The sequence below is a fragment of the Tenrec ecaudatus genome, chromosome 6, assembly GCF_050624435.1.
Source record: "Tenrec ecaudatus isolate mTenEca1 chromosome 6, mTenEca1.hap1, whole genome shotgun sequence".
NCBI lineage: Eukaryota > Metazoa > Chordata > Mammalia > Afrosoricida > Tenrecidae > Tenrec > Tenrec ecaudatus.
Genome location: NC_134535.1, coordinates 119,999,168 through 120,015,922, shown reverse-complemented (window position 1 = coordinate 120,015,922; position 16,755 = coordinate 119,999,168). Strand labels below are relative to the sequence as shown.

Sequence of the window (16,755 nt, the reverse complement as noted above, 5' to 3'; positions counted from 1 at the left end):
TTGACTGCTGGTCAAGTTTCACCAAGGTGTTATTTTTTACATTGGGGCGCCTTTAGGAAATGTCTGCATAGCTTGTTTTAGCTGTCCACTTTTTTTAAGATGGTGGTAAAATACCTAGCCAATTTGAGCAGCGTAACATTTTTTGACTACTAGATTGCTGGTAGCCCACAAGATTAGCTCTGTAGTCTGTTGCACTTCACCTAATCACCGGTACAAGCGCAGACTTTCATTTCTAGGTTCATGCTCATATATGGAGGTTTTATGTGGGGGGTCATTTAGGGTCACCATTGCACAATCTCAAGGAGCCCTAGCGCAGCTGGCTGCGCCGGGCTGCTAACCACAAGGACAAAGCTTTCTAGTCCCATGAAGACTTAGTTTTGGAAACCCACAGGGGCAGTTCTACGCTGTCTTCTGGGGTTGCTATGCGTCTGAATCAACTCGATGGCAGTGAGTTTGGCTGATCAACAACTTCTACACAAATTGTTGGGTTACAATGGAAAGATTCTGCACAAGCATGAACATTCTTTGGGTTCAGTTCTGGTTCTTCCATTTCCGTTCATCTAGTTCCCCTGCCGCCCTCTTCTCATTTTTTGTTTGGAAGGGACTGCTGACTGGTCTTTTGAAGTGCACCATTCAATGACATTACGTACAATCCTCAGGGAGGACCATCCATTTCCAAATGCTTGTCCTAAGCCCAGGCAGAAACCTTGTGCTCCTGAAGCCTCCTTCCCTCCTCCTGAGGCCCTGGGAACCGCAGCACACTTTTGTCACGGTGCATTTGTCTATTCTAAATATTTCAGATCAGCAACCCCATGTGATATTATGTTACTCGTTGGTTTTTTTTTTTTAGTTAACAAGTATAGGTCTGACAGGGATTTGGCGATCAGAATTGACGAGCGTGGTCTCCATGTGGGCTTGAAGCCTTTAAGAATTCTCCCAAAGCAGCCTCTGGGCTCACTGATGGGAAAAGGGCGGGGGTGGAGGAGGGGAGAAGGGGGCTATTTGTTACTGGGGCCTGGAGCACATAGTTCTGTGATTCTATCATTGTGCTGATGGGAATAGACGGAAGGCTATCCAGCTGGATGTGTCACCTATCAGAATAATACCGAGCAACAAAATATTTATTCGAATATTTAATTGGAAGGAAACACATCTGGAACAAGTTTCTTAGGAATTCATATAAAAAGAAAGTGGATCCACGAGAACTAATATCATGAAGCTGACTTTATCTGGAACCAGAAATATTAACAAGCCTAGAAATCGTAACCACTCGCCCTTGCAAGTCACCAGTGGCGTTACTCATTTTACGTGGCGATTTACTCCTCTGGGGAGAGCTGCTTTCAGCTAATATCTCAGACAGGTCATCGATGATCTTATTGGTTCTTTCCCTCCTTCTTCCTCAAAACATACATGGAAAGAAAGCGGGAGGGGGGCTTGTCCCACCTACAAGATACACCCTCGTGCTACGGTCAGTGGGTTAGCAGGGAGTTAGCATTTGAGTTACTAGGTACTAAATGAGTTAAGAGACCTCTAGCTTCACTCTTAGATGCCAACATAGATCCCGTTGATCAAATAATCTAGTCTTGAGTAACGCGTTCTATGGAGGGAGGCTGAGAGCATTCTACCCAAGAGGACAAGGCCTATCACCAGGAAGAGGACACCAGAGAGCAGGGTCCCAATGAGGAGCCACTTTTCAAAGGGAAGGCCATACTGGCTTTCTGAAATCTTGCTCGGGGAGGACCTGCCTGGGCTGGCCTCCCCCGTCTCCTGGGGAGCAGTCTTATTGGCCACAGAGGGTTCCCCATTGGCTAGAGGGTGGGTCTCAATGTTGCGGGCATCCCCTGGGTTCAAAGTGAGGGTAGAGATTTCTTCAGAGGGCACCATTTCCGGAGTGGTGGTCAAGTCTGGAGGTGCCTGGACGGTGGATGTCAGACCTGTAGTCAGGCTAGCCAGGGGTGTAATTACAGCTCGTGTCAGACTAGCAGACACAAGGGCTGTGGGGGGCTGAGAGGTGCTGGTTATGACAGGCGGTGTTGTGGTGGCCGCCAGTGGGTGGGCAGTCACCGCAGGTACCACCGATGAGTCTGTGGGTTGAAGAACTGTGGGCTTCGGAGAAACCAAGACGGTCTGGGGAGAAACAGCCGCCTCTGTCTTAGGGGCAGACGTCCCATTTTCAAGCAGCAGGTGGGCTGTTTTCTGTTTGCCAGGAAACGGTGAGCTCTGGCTTTCCTCTTTGTAAACAGGGAACTGTGTCCTGGGCTGCTTAAGCTGGAGTCCTTTCTGCAAGCGATCGGAGGACGCGGGCGGCTCAGAGAGGGCGTCTCTCCCTGGGGTCTCTGTGCGCTGCGTGGGATCCGGCGGGTGAGTGGATGTGGGGGCCACAGCTTGGGAGGGCCGGCCGTGGAAGAGAGACTCTTCTTGGGCTAGGTCTTGACGCGGCGAGTCGGTGCTGGTCGAAGCGGGAAAATCTGAAAACATAAGGAAAATAAAAAGACTTCAATGTGTCCCGGCTAAACCAAAACTGAACACACAAGCAAACTCACGGTGCCGATGCCCACTCCAGGTGATGCAAGCACAGGGGAGAACCGCCCCTGTGCATCCCGGGACAGTCCTCCTCTCCTAGAGGCGCTGGGCGTCTCCAAGGGCTGATCCTGGGACCAGTGGCCCACCTCGCTCCTTGCTAACCCAGGTGCCGTCAATTCTGCCTCTTGGTGACCCCACGTAGATCAGGGAAGAACTGTGTATCATAGGGCTTCTAAGAGCCGGGGTTTTTCCAAGCGGCCGTCTAGCTCAGAAGCAACGAAGCCCACATGGGAGAAGCACGCCAACCTGTGTGATCACAAGGTGTCGAAGGGATCAGGTATCAGCCATCAAAGAACACAAAATCATATCGATGTGAATGAGGAGGAGTGCAGAGAAGTCCATCTGTAGGCAACTGGACATCCCCTTATGGAAGGAGGGTCGCGGGGAGGAGATGAGCCAGTCAGGGTGCAGGGTAGCTGATGAAACATTCAACTTTCCTCTAGTTCCTAAATGCTTAAAGGTAGATTAAAAACTACAAACACATCTCCCCCGCCCCCCACTATCATGACCCCAATTCTGCCTTACAAGTCTGGCTAGACCAGAGGAAGTACACTGGTACAGATAGGAACTGGAAACACAGGGAATCCAGGGCAGATGATCCCTTCAGGACCAGTGGTGAGAGTGGCGATACCGGGAGGGTGGAGGTAGGGTGGGGTGGAAAGGGGGAACTGATTACAAGGATCTACATATAACTTCCTCCCTGGGGGACGGACAACAGAAAAGTGGGTGAAGGGAGACGTCAGACAGGGCAAGATATGACAAAATAATAATTTATAAATTATCAAGGGTACATGAGGGAGGGGGGAGCAGGGAGGGAGGGGAAAAATGAGGAGTTGATGCCAGGGGCTTAAGTGGAGAGCAAAGGTTTTGAGAATGATGAGGCCAATGAATGTACAAATGTGCTTTACACAATTGATGTATATATGGATTGTGATAAAAGTTGTATGAGCCCCTAATAAAATAATTTTTTTTAAAAAACAAGGGCTCAAGTAGAAGGAGAATGTTTTGAAAGTGATGATGGCAACAAGTGTACAAATGTGCTTGACACAGTGGATGGGTGGAGGTATTGTGATAAGAGCTGTATAGCCCACAATAAAATGATTTTTTTGTGTGTGTGTTTTTTTTTTTATTTTAACAATTTATTGGGGCTGATACAATTCTTTTCACAGTTCATACATATACATACATCAATTGTATAAAGCACATCTGTACAGTCTTTGCCCTAATCATTTTTTTCTCTTTTCTTCTTTTACATTTTATTAGGGACTCAAACAACTCTTACCACAATCCATACATATACATACATCAATTGTATAAAGCACATCCATACATTCCCTGCCCCAATCATTCTCAAGGCATTTGCTCTCCACTTAAGCCCCTTGCATCAGGTCCTCTTTTTTTTTTCCCCCTCCCTCCCCATTCCCCCCTCCCTCATATGCCCTTGGTAATTTATACCTCGTTATTTTGTCTTATCTTGCCCTATCCGGAGTCTCCCTTCTCTGCTGTCCCTCTCCCAGGGAAGAGGTCACATGTGGATCCTTGTAATCAGTTCCCCCTTTCCAACCCACTCACCCTCCATCTCCCAGCATCGTCCCTCACACCCTTGGTCCTGAAGGTATCATCCACCCTGGATTCCCTGTACCTCCAAGCCTCATATGCACCAGTGTACAGCCTCTGTCCTATCCAGCCCTGCAAGGTAGAATTCGGATCATGGTAGTTGGGGGGAGGAAGCATCCAGGATCTGGGGGAAAGCTGTGTTCTTCATCGATACTACCTCACACCCTAATTAACCCATCTCCTCTCCTAAACCCCTCTATGAGGGGATCTCCATTGGCCGACACTTGGGCCTTGGGTCTCCACTCTGCACTTCCCCCTTTATTTAATATGATATATATATACATATATACACATACATATATACATATACACATATATACACATACATACACACACTTATATCTTTTTTTTTTTTTGCATGATGCCTTATATCTGGTCCCTTGGGCACCTCGTGATCGCACTGGCCAGTGTGCTTCTTCCATGTGGGCTTATTTGCTTCTGAGCTAGATGGCCGCTTGTTCACCTTCAAGCCTTTAAGACCCCAGACACTATCTCTTTTGATAGCCGGGCACCATCAGCTTTCTTCACCACATTTGCTTATGCACCCATTTGTCTTCAGCGATCCTATCATGGAGGTGTGCAGTCAATGATATGATTTTTTGTTCTTTGATGCCTGGTAACTGATCCCTTTGGGACCATTCGATCACACAGGCTGGTGTGTTCTTCCATGTGGACTTTGTTGCTTCTGAGCTAGATGGCCGCTTGTTTATCTTCAAGCCTTTAAGACCCCAGTCACTATCTCTTTTGATAGCCGGGCACCATCAGCTTTCTTCACCACATTTACTTGTTCACCCACTTTGGCTCCAGCCGTTGTGTTGGGAGAGTGAGCATCATAGAGTTCCAATTTAATAAAAGAAGGTATTCATGCATTGAGGGAGTGTAAAATGATTTTTTAAAAAGTTTTTTTTTTTTCCGGAAGTAGAATGCCTTTCTTCAAAGGCACTCTGGGTAGACTCGAACCACCTACTTTCCAGTTATCAGCCAGGTGTGTTAACCATTTGCATCACCCCCAGACTCCATTCCCACACAAAGGTAGATTAAAAACTACAAACACATCCACTTGATCAATAAATCTCCGAAGAGCTGGTGCGTGATCTTTTGTCTAAGCTTTTGCAAACTCTAGAAATGCCCCTGGAGGATGGGCGCCATGACCTGTTTTGAGGAGAACAGAGGTGTATGGCTGAGGTGCGAGAGAACGAAGGGAGAGCGTGGAAGCCCAAGGATGGAAATGGAGGTGCTCAGCACAGACAGCAAGGGGCTTAGAGAGGTGAGGACGCTTACAGGGCCCAGGCCCTGGAAGACAGTGGAGCAGGGACGGTGTGGACAGAAAAGGGCCAGCCTGAGTTCCAGCAGCAAGAACCAGACCAGCAGGGAGAAGTCGGTGTGCAGCCCAATCCTGCAGGACTGACAACTCGACTCAGAGGATGAGTGGGGAAGCAAGCAACCACTGAAAGAGGCTTCACAGTGGGCAGTGTGGGGTGGGGGTGGGGATGGAGACATGACAAGGTGAGAGGAGGGAGCAACGGGGAAGCAACCAGGCAGGTCTGCTCCTCTCTCAAGGCCAAGGCAGTGACAGAAGACGGGTGGTGTTTCCCAATCAAGGCACAGGGCTGTATGGCTTCAGCCCACTTTCAGAGAAGGACAATCATCTGGGAGATTGAACTGTGCTGTTGGACACTTGGAATCTTAGAGCCAATGACTGAGGTCACAAGGACAAAGGCAACAAGCTTGAAAACCAGGATGTGCTCGAATTTAAGCCAAATTTCACGATGAAAACAGCACAAAACCAGAGACTCCCTCCTTCCGCTGAGGAAGCATCAGCTTCCGACCCTTCTCATGCTGGAACATTTGGAGCTTTGTTCCTAAATCAATCAAACAATCAATCTCTCTCTCACACACATTAATCATACATCGTTCAACTCCAAATAGCTTGTTAACCAGGTACCAGTATGATCATTTCAATTTCAGTTGCTCCTTATTATTTGGCTACTTTGCTATCAATTTCACTTAGCTAAGAACTACAGACAACACAGGGAGGGGGGTGATGGGGGAGAGGAAGCAGTGGAATTCCCAAGCATCAGTGGTTCACTCTCTCTGGGTCTTCCCCTTCTCTTCCTTGGCTGTCCTCATTGCTGGTCTCTAAGCTGGTCTTTACTCTCCTCTCTCCTAAACACAGAGATCCGGAAGCAACTTCAGTTCTGGAGCATCCTGGGCCTCCTCTATAAGCCTTAGACCCAGAAGAGATCCTTGACAACTATCACTTATGCATCTACCTAAGGCCAAATCTGTGGTCTGACACCTGTGTTTGTCTAGCCCATGACCTAAGGCAGATTTCTACATTATATTAAATTCAAATTCCATGTTCATCAGCTTTATTGGCCAACAGTCATGCTCACTTGCTGACACGTTCTCCATCCATGCTTTTGGAGGACAAGGAACTATACGGCCCACAAAGCATGAAACACCACCCTAAGAAGCCTAAAATACTTGCTAGCTGGCCCTTTATAGAAAAAGCCTGACTCTAAAAATAGAACTTGGATCCCTGAAGTTCCGTTAATAGTACTGAACAAAAGAGTTTTTGCTACAGGAATGATATATGACATTCGTAGACCTATTTTCACCACATGATAAACACAAACCTCTCCAAACTCACTCTCATCAAGTTAGTTCTGAATCGGCAACCCTATAGGACAGGGTAGAACGGCCCCTGTGGATTTTCAAGACTGAAAATCTTCATGGGAGTAGAAAGCCTTGTTGTTTCCCCACAGAGTGACTGGTGGTTTCAAACTGCTGACCTTGCAGCAAGTAACCCAATGTATAATCCACTATGCCATCAAGGCTCCTGTATGATAAATAGCATTTATAGTATTAGATAAAAGAGACTGTGTGACACAATGGTTAAGCATTCAGCTTAAACCTACAGAGTGTAATTGCAGCTTAGAAAAACCCAATTAGGCAGTTCTGTCACATAGCGTCACTGGGCATAGAAAATCTGCTCTATGGCACACAAGACTGTACTTTTAGGTATAATCAGGTATTTGACAAAAGAGCTGGTACCAACAAAATTACTTTTAAAGTGAGGAAAAAGAGACTTATAAGTAAATGTTCTATGGTGTTTGCGAAATGAGCACTTCTCTCCTCTTCCCACCTGGCGCCTTAGTCAAGAGCCTCTAACTTGAGCTAGCCAAGAAGGGGGCTCAGAAGATTGTGGCTCCTGCTGGGAGAGAGATGTCTTCAGAGAACCAGGAGCTCTCAAGGGTCATTTAGTGGCACCAGAGCGCTCTCCACGAGAAATGCCCAAGCAGAGTGCCCGCATGTGGAGCTGCTGGCAAGACTTCCCGCGCTTGAGTCTTGGCACGAGAACATACTGGTTTTAAGCTGTAAGCTACTTCCCTTCTCTGTGCCTTGGTTATCTTCTCTGTAAAACGGGAGGAATGAAAATACCTCTCCCTTGGGTTCTTTGTAGGGATTAAATGATGCACGTGGAAGAAGCAATCAGAACTTAAATAAAACCATTGGCAGAGAAAACAAAACAGGCCAAACAGCTGTTTTCCTCCCCAGAATGGAGACTCCTGAACAAAGCTGAGAAAGTCCCACTTCCTAATAAGGTTTGCCTCTTGGCGACAATCCTGGAGGCGCGCTGGCCTCCTCCACACCTCCTCCGCCTACGTCGCCATTGGTGTGTGCCAGTGAGGCAGGGTGCCCTCCCTGGGAACAGCCCCTCTGCTCTTTGGAGTCTCCGTTTCAAGTCACTTTACTAAAGGGGGGGGCCTAGAGAAGCAGGGACAGACTATCCCTTGAAACCAGCTGAGCAAACAGTCTCCCAATTTATTCTATTTCTGAATCCTTCTATTCTTCCAGCCCTGAGCTGCCATAAAGCTGCCAAAAAAAAAGAAAAAGGATTCCAAGTGGCAATCATTTTGTAGACTGAATAGAGTCCACTGTCACCTTCCAAAGTTTCAGTCTGAAGATATTAGTCAATGCAGTATAGGAAGCCGGCTCCTCCGGAACACCCATCAAAAAGATCTCTAGATTCAATTTCACTCCCAACGGCAGGCAGATGCTGGTTTTACTGGGGTGATTCCTATCTATCCACACAGACAGACTAACAAATAAACACTGGAATTACAAACAATTTGTAAACATCCTGGAGTTATCAGCAGTCACACTGTGTATATCTAAATCTGGTCCCACTTTGTCTTTAGATGGCAACCAGCTTGTTCTAGGCGAATGTCTCCCCCTAGTGGCCGCTACAGGAACGGTTGCATTCCTTTCCCACTTCATGACCTTCATTCGGGCACTGGAAGGTTTTGCGTGTGCTAAATTCCCTTTTCTCCAGTCTGTATACACGAATGACAAAAGCAATGGAACTACAAAGGTTTTGTGAAAAACAAAACAAACTCAATTCTCATTTTTTTCATCACATCTCAGCAAATGCCCTGATTTCTGGACACCTTAAGATTAAACAACGCGAGAGCAAATGTTTTGAGACTGATGAGGGCAATGAATGTACAGATGTGCTTTACACCATGGATGTATGTATGGACTGTGATAAGAATTGTATGAGCCCTTCATAAAACGTTTTAAAAAAAGATTAAACAACGCATTCCATGGAACTGCAAAACATGTGGGCCTTTTTCACTTGAACATTAGTAAGACATGGTCTGTATGCATACCTATTACTTATTTTAATATCTGCATTTATATTATCTCTACTGGAACCACCATACATTTCTCAACCATTTCTGGACAATTTGTCATTTTTGCCACTTTTAGTTTACCTCTGTTTAAACCAGTGTTTCCAGAAATGAGCTGCAAAAGCACATGCCTACACTTTCATCTGGATTATGGACCTTAGTACCAAGGTTTTAAATTACCAGGGGTGGGGATTTAAATTACCAGGATGTTGAGTTTTGTTTTGCTTTTTCCATGAAAAGGAGACAATAGGCTAAATAAGTCTGGAAACTTTGGCTTAAACTAATGATACAGTAAACAGCTTTAGATCAATAGCATTTTCCTGTTCTATTTTTTTATCATTAGTATAGATTTTTCAGAAGTGCAATTATGGAATTTATTAGCTGTAATCTTTCTAGCATGCTCCTTTAGAGGTGAGCAGACAACAGACATGAGGGCACTGCATTGACAGTGGAAGGACTGTCATGACAAGGAGACAGTGAGACAAGATGGGAAGGTGAAGTCCAACTTTCAAATCACGAGAGGGCCTAAATGAGAAGAGTCAGCGTTCCAGTCAGGGTCTTGAGTTCTGACCTCTCCTTGGACAGTAAGCCCAGGATAGTCCCCTCCTGCTGAGCACAACCTGGTGTCTAACAGGCTCTGCCACCTGCAGTGTGAGCAAGGAGGACTAGGAAGGGCCACACCCACATGACACGATCCCCATGTTGGTGGCCACGGGTATACACATGATACATACAGCAAACAGGCAGCCAAACGGAAGGAGCCGCACAGCCACAGGGCAGTCATGTGGAACGCTCTGAGAAACTCGTTTTGTGCTGTGCCACGCCTTTTAGTACTTGGACTCACGTCACTCTTCAGGAGGACTTATACCAACAGTTGTGACCTGTGTGTCTGTGTAAGGGAGTGTGTGATATATCAGGCCTGCTTAGTTCATAGACAGAACTCAGGACAATCTTACCCGGAAGATGGAATGGTCCGTACTCAGAGAGCCTGGGTGGTATTGGCCCCCAAAGAAACTCACTCTCCTTTTAAAAAAATGGACAGTTTTGTTGAAACACAATCTACATACCATTCAACCCAATGACTTTGCTGTATTACAAGGAGCTGTGCAGTCACCGCCACCAGCAACTCTGGAACGTTTTTTCATTCTGGAACTCATCGTTGTTAGCCTCCATTTCCCCCCAACTGCCCCTGCCACGCCCTGGAAAGCTGCGAATCCAGTTACTGTCTCCACAGATTGACCTATTCTGGATTTCATGTAAAGGAAACCATAGACACCTTTTAAAAATACAACATCAAAAGATAAACAAAAACAGAAACCCCTTAATCCAAAAGAAAGCAGAAAGTAAAAAAAAAAAACTAGAACACGCTTACAATGGGTCAAAAGGGAGAACAAATGATAAGGTGTTAAATTTTAACCTAAGGCTACTCACAGCCCTGGTCAGTGGTCAGAGGGGATTCAGTGGAGGCTTAATCCACGTGGGGATTCTAAGGCAGCCAAAAGCGATCCTCCATTCCACTCCCCCGCCCGATCCTTAAGCTGCTTTTCCTCAGCTAACTAAGTACATGGTACCACCATCCATGTCCCCCTAGTCGCTCACCACAAAACAGCACTTGGCTTCAAGACTTCTCTTTGCTGCGTGACCCAGCTCCACTCATCAAGTCCCGTCAACCACAGCTCTGCAACTGGCTCCGGTCCACCCCATCCCCTGCTCAACCAGCTCACTGGTCTACACCACCACCTTCCCCGAGATCTCACCATGCCTCTTAACAGTCTCCCACGGCTCCTCTTGCTAATGGATCACGAAGAAGCCCCGCTGGCACAGGGGGTTACGGGTTGGATTGCTAACCACATGGCTGCCCATTCACACCTAACTGCCACTCCCCAGGAAAAGGGTGAAGCTGCCTGCTCCTATCATGATTTCCAGGCTGGAACCCCAGGGGGTGGTTCTACTCTGTCCTAGAGGGTCACTAAGAATCAGAATCGACTCAATGGCCCTGGACTAGACTGCTTCTTCCTCCATTCCCAAAACAACCGCCAGAGGAAGCCTGGAAAAATCACCTTGCCAGCACTATGTCATATGTCACATAGCTGGCTTCGTTCAGGACTTATATCCTAGCACACACCCAAAACAAAAATACTCCCTATCCTGGTAGAGCAAGGAACGGCAGTTAGAAAAGACAGTGTTGTTACAGAAACAAATGTGGAGGTCAGATAATAGAATTTTGCCAGACAAATGACTTCTTCATCACAAATATCTCTTTTTCAATGGCACAAGAGATCGCACGCATGTGGACTTCTCCAGATGGAATACACAGAGACCAAACCTGTGGGAGAGGTGATGGGGAAGCTCAATACCAGCAGCTGAAAGCGAAGCCAATGGCTGACTGCAGAGCAGACCATCGACTGCTCATCGGCAAGTTCAGGGGCAAACGGTGCATAATCAAAACAAGTCCAGGAGAGCCAAAATATGACCGAGTCTCTCCCACCTCACTGTCAAGGACATCTAAAGAGCAGCTTTCACATTTTGTCACACGAAAAACAAAAGGACCTAAATGCTGTGGAACGACATCAAGAGCATCATACACGAAGAAAGCACAAGGGCATTGGAAAGAACACAGTCAGGATGGATGTCAGAGGAGATTCTGACACTGAATGTTCTTCCTTGTAGAGTATCGCAGGTAAATGGAAGATACGGTGACGTCGAAGAACTGAAGAGAAAGTTTCAAAGGACAGCTTGAGAAGACAACGGAAAATCTTATAAGAAATATGCACAGGCATAGGGTTAGACAACCCAGAAAGGAAGAGCACACCCAACATGCTTAAAGTGAAAGAGCTCAAGCCTCGAGGTGCAGCCTTGAAGGTTCTACGGGCAAAGTATAGCATGATGCAGAAGGATCGAAAGACGATGGAAAGAATACACCGACACCGGACCAAAAACAGCTAGTGACGCTCGACCCTTCAAGAGACAGCGGAGGCCCAAGGACCCATGGCAGTGAAGGAAGAAGCTCAAACTGCACTGAATGTATTAGCCAAAAGCAAGGCTGTAGAAATTGAGGGCATAATAACTGAACATCTCAACCAGCTGATGAAGCACTGGAAGCACTCACTCGTCTACGCCGGGAAACCGGGAAGAAAGCTACTTGGCCAACTCATTGGAAGAGATCCCTACTGGTACCCACTGCAAAGAATCCCTGACCCTAACGACCAGAGCTAGGGCAGAACTAGCAGGGCCTAGAGACTGCCACCTCTGCTCAAGACTTCAGGCCCAGGCCACATATTGTGAGCCCCCATGCTGCCTCACTTCTAACCTGCGGGCTGCAAATTTCCATCTGTTCCTAAGGACAGCTTGGGGATTCCGGGGTTCTCCATATGGTTTGGCATCGATCTTCCCCCAGTCTCCTCTGCTCCCATGTTGAATCTCCCTTTATATCTCAAAAGAGATTTATTCAAGACATGCCTTACTCTCATCCTGCCTCAGTGATGGAAAAAGACAATCCATTCCCAAGAGAGATTAAATGGCAGGACTAGCGGTTAGGAGTCTTACAGATATTTGAGGGTGGGGAAGCGGTGGGGGTGGGGGGATTGGGTGGAGTCCAATCCATAACAGCAGGTGTGGTCTGGAGCCCAAAGAGTCTAACAAAGATGCCCTTCACTAGGTAAACTCAAGGTTAGGGAGGCTGTCTCCCAGGAGTTAAGACAAAGGCCTTAAGGCAGCGGTTCTCAACCTTTCACAGGGGTCGCCAAAGACCAGCGGAAAACACATATTCAGGTTTAGGAACTGAGGCACGGCTCCTCCACCCATCTCCAGGCGGTCCGCCCACATGCAGATACGCCCACATACAAGTACCTGGTGTGAAGACTGTTACCCATGCTACACAAGATTTCAAGACAAAATTTCATTTATTTGTAATTAGAAATAAATATTTCACAATATATAATGATATATTGCTTTGTGATGAATCACTATGCTTTAATTATGTTCAATTTGTAACAATGAAAGTACATCCTGCCTATCAGATGTTTGCATGATGATTCATAACAGTAGCAAAAGTACAGTTTATAAAGTAGCAACGAAAATAATGTTATGTTTGGGGGTCATCACAACATGAGGAACTGTACTAAAGGGTCGCAGCATTAGGAAGTTTGAGAATCACTGCCTTAAGGTGAAGCCAGACTCTATTCTGGCTCATACTGACCCATCAAAACTGGGAACTGTCCTGTTATAGGATTTCCTAGTCTGGAATCTTTATGGGAGATTATGGGAGCAGACTGCTAGGTCTTTTGTTCCCCACAGAGCCTCTGGCAAGTTCAAACCTTTCCTTTAACAGCAAAGTGCTTAACAGCTGGTTTGAACCATCAACCTGTGGTTAGCAGTACAATGCCTAACCCACACTACTACTGGGGCTCCTTATTACAAGCATATCATGGATAGTAAATAGTACTTGTTATTCTCTTGAGTAAGTGAACTAACAGAATAATTTAACAATTAAGAGTATAATGACAGAGGCTTTCTAAAAACACAAAAAGGAATTTTGATACCGAATGCATTTCATCTCATTCTATAAAATTTAACAAGTTTAAATCTCACTGAGACATTTACAAATCATATATAGGTATATATATACACACTTATATATGTACATATACATATGTGTTGTTTACATAAATGTGTGTGTATACATACATAAGCAAGGAAACTACACTGTCATGCCTGGCAGTGAAATCAGCACATGGCAGTTGATCAGTAAGTATTGGATGAATATATGTCCCTTCAGGGCTAGACAATATCACCCAATTAGTTTGATTTCAAATATGGTCAAAAATAATTATAATTTAATATGAAACCTACTGGGTCTTTAGAAACTTGCAGGGGTCTTACTCCTGTCAAAATCCTCCAGGAGCAGTATGCACTTACCCAGGGTTGCCAACACTATCCTAAAGAGCTGCTCAGAAATGTTTCCATGAAAAGTCTGGGTGCCCCTCTAGGCAAACACAAAATCAAAACAGAAAAAAAGAATGCTACCCTTTTTTTTGAGGGGGGGGGAGATTGGTTTAATAAATTTAATTTTAAATTGTATTTTATGGCATGCCTGGAGACTTATGACCCTTTTAGTTGTACTGTTTAAACTTGTAGCACGTCTTTCACCTGAATTGTTTCCTGAATAATTCCAATCGCAAAGGGAAAGAGTAACATTTTTATTACCTCTGCTGACCCTGTAACTCATGAGTCCTTTTGCCGGTTTCAGGGGGCAGGCTTCCTCGCTGGGACAGAAAAATAGGTAGCAGTTGGGTTGTCTCATTGTTTTGCGAGTGTCGAAGATCACCAAGTTGCATGCTTTGTTCCCTGCAAAGAGAGGTTTGCAAGCCCATTATTTTGAAATAGTGTTTTCTGATGGGTATGGCGAGAAGGTTAAACCTCAATTTAGTCTGGCGTCCAACACAAATGCCTTTCTTTGTCCACTTGTTTGCTGACTGCTGAATCATTTCCTTTCGCTTTACCGAATCACAATTTTAAGACACTGAGTTTTTAAGTCTAACAGAAAGTAGCCATTGGCAAAAGCCACGTTTTCAAAAGCCCTCAAAATGAACACAGAAGTAATGACTTTGCCTTCTTTATGTGAAGTCAAGTTAGAACTTAAAAAGTGGATTTAACACTCATGATATCGCTTATCTCTTGTATCCTGAAGTATTCCAAACACTGATAAAGCCTTAATTAACTCTAGAGTTGTGGAATGGGGCCAATAAGGCAATCAATGCGATCGGAAAGGGTCTTATCTGTGAATGGAATACCAAGTTTATCAGTTCCTCTTTATCTGGGCTATTCTTTCTGTCCTTCCTTCCTTCCTTCCTGGTTCCCACTCCCACCCCTCCTTGCCATTGTTGCTTTCCTGTTTCTCTTCCTTCTTTTTCATTCTAACTTTTATTTTTGGCTTTTCTTTTCCGTCTAGTGGAGGTCCTTCTCCCGATTCACCATAGCTTAGAGTTGACTTTGGCCTCCAATTGGCACAAAGGTTGTACTTCTTGGCCTGCGACCCCTGAACTAAAATAGTGATCCATGTGTCTGTGCTCTGGGCGAATACAGCTACTCTGCTCTTTGCATGTCACACACCCATGTAGAGTGTGCATGCATATAACATGTGGGTACACAGGAAACGAGAATGAGGGGATTGCAAAACCCATACAGCTCATGTGTAATTTGCCTCAAAACAAGATTAATTATTCAATACACAGGCCTTGCCAGCCACCAACCCCTTCTAGCTCCCTCACTCTGCCTTCCCATGAGGAGTAAGACAGAGGGTTTTACTTCATTTGGGGTTTTCAAGAACAGCAGTTTTGATCAAGAATACAGCTTTCCTCCAGTTCCTAAATGCTTCCTCCCCCCCAACTACCATGATCCGAATTCTACCTTGCAAGTCTGGATAGAGCAGAGGTTGTGCACTGGTGCAAATAGGAGCTGGAGGCACAGGGAATTCAGGGTGGATGATACCTTCAAGACCAGGGGTGTGAGGGGCGATACTGGGAGGGTAGAGGGAGAGGGGATTGGAAAGGGGGAACTGATTACAAGGATCTACATGTGACCTCCTCCCTGGGGGACGGACAACAGAGAAGGGGGTGAAGGGAGACGTGGGACAGGGCAAGATATGACAAAATAATAATTTATAAATTATCAAGGGCTCATGAGGGAGGGGGGAGCAGGGATGTAGGGGAAAAAAAAGAGGACCTGATGCCAAGGGCTTAAGTGGAGAGAAAATGCTTTGAAAATGATGAGGGCAAAGAATGTACAGATGTGCCTTACACAACTGATGTATGTATGGAGTGTGATAAGAGTTGTATGAGCCCCTAATAAAATGTTTACATATAAAAAAAAAGACCAGCAGTTTATTTTCTCACGGGAGAGGGCAGAAGTTGGAAATCGGGGCATCGATGATAAGGAGAGGGTCACTCTGTTTGCCGGGGGAAGATTTGCTGTCCCTTTTCAGGTTCTATAAGTCGGCCTCCCGGGTCATCTTCCCATGGCATCCCTTCCCCCCAGTTGTGTGCGTCTGGGCCTATGCTGCCCTCTCTTGTAAGTGTTAACTGTGCTATTGACAGAAGGACACGTCATATAATCCAATCATTGAGACACACTCAAAGAGCTGTGGGGTCAGCACGACTTGAGAACATGTTCTTCCTTTTGAAAAGGATGCTTAGAGCTGCTTACTGACCACTGTTCACCAGGACTTACAATAAAGCAAACAACAGCTCATCGGATTAGCAGTCTGGTTACTACTAAGTTATTTTTCCTGGCTTCAGCGGAACCAGAGTAACCCAAATACAGAGACTGAACAGCCATGTAAATAGACGTTGGGATGAAACAACAAACATGCAGGTCAGGAGTTGGGATGACAAGTGTGTTCACCCCTTTAGGGCAGCAGGTGGGTCCTACACAGCAGCATCTCCAACCATCGTATTAAGTTTTCACCAGCAGGGTCTTAAGACAGTTGTTGCTTTTAGTCACTAGAACGCCGGAATCTCGGCATTCTGTCAAGGAATGGCTGTCTACAAGGAATAAATAAATGCCCATGGAACCAAGCCTTGCTTGGCTTATTAAAATATACCAATGTAGTCTAGTTTCCATATCTGGGTGGGGAGGTCCTGAGTAACGATAAGATTTTTTCACTCAGAGAATCTTACAAAATTTGCAAAAGCTATTCTCTAATGCAGAGGAAATCATATGACATCGTATCAACTGTCCTTTTCTGATAAATGAAGCCGCTACAGAAAGCTTCATTTGTTCAACGTAACCAGTGATGTAACAACAACAATCTCGGAGGACTGAGGTGCGCCTGACCCAAGCCATGGTATTTCCCAGGGCC

The 16,755-nt window shown here is 45.7% G+C and overlaps 1 protein-coding gene across 4 annotated transcripts in view; it reads right to left on the bottom strand.

The window, feature by feature from the left end:
- Nucleotides 1-1,095: 1,095 nt before the first annotated feature.
- Nucleotides 1,096-16,755, bottom strand: part of MANSC1 (MANSC domain containing 1) — a 30,001-nt gene continuing 14,341 nt past the window's right edge. For all 4 annotated transcript variants that reach the window (XM_075552048.1, XM_075552050.1, XM_075552052.1 and 1 more), the window contains 2 exons: nucleotides 14,103-14,243; nucleotides 1,096-2,468 (listed from right to left, as the gene is read on the bottom strand). In XM_075552048.1, coding sequence (XP_075408163.1) covers nucleotides 1,543-2,468; nucleotides 14,103-14,243 — 1,067 coding nt within the window. In that variant the 3' untranslated portion in view covers nucleotides 1,096-1,542. The remainder of the gene's footprint in view (nucleotides 2,469-14,102; nucleotides 14,244-16,755) is intronic.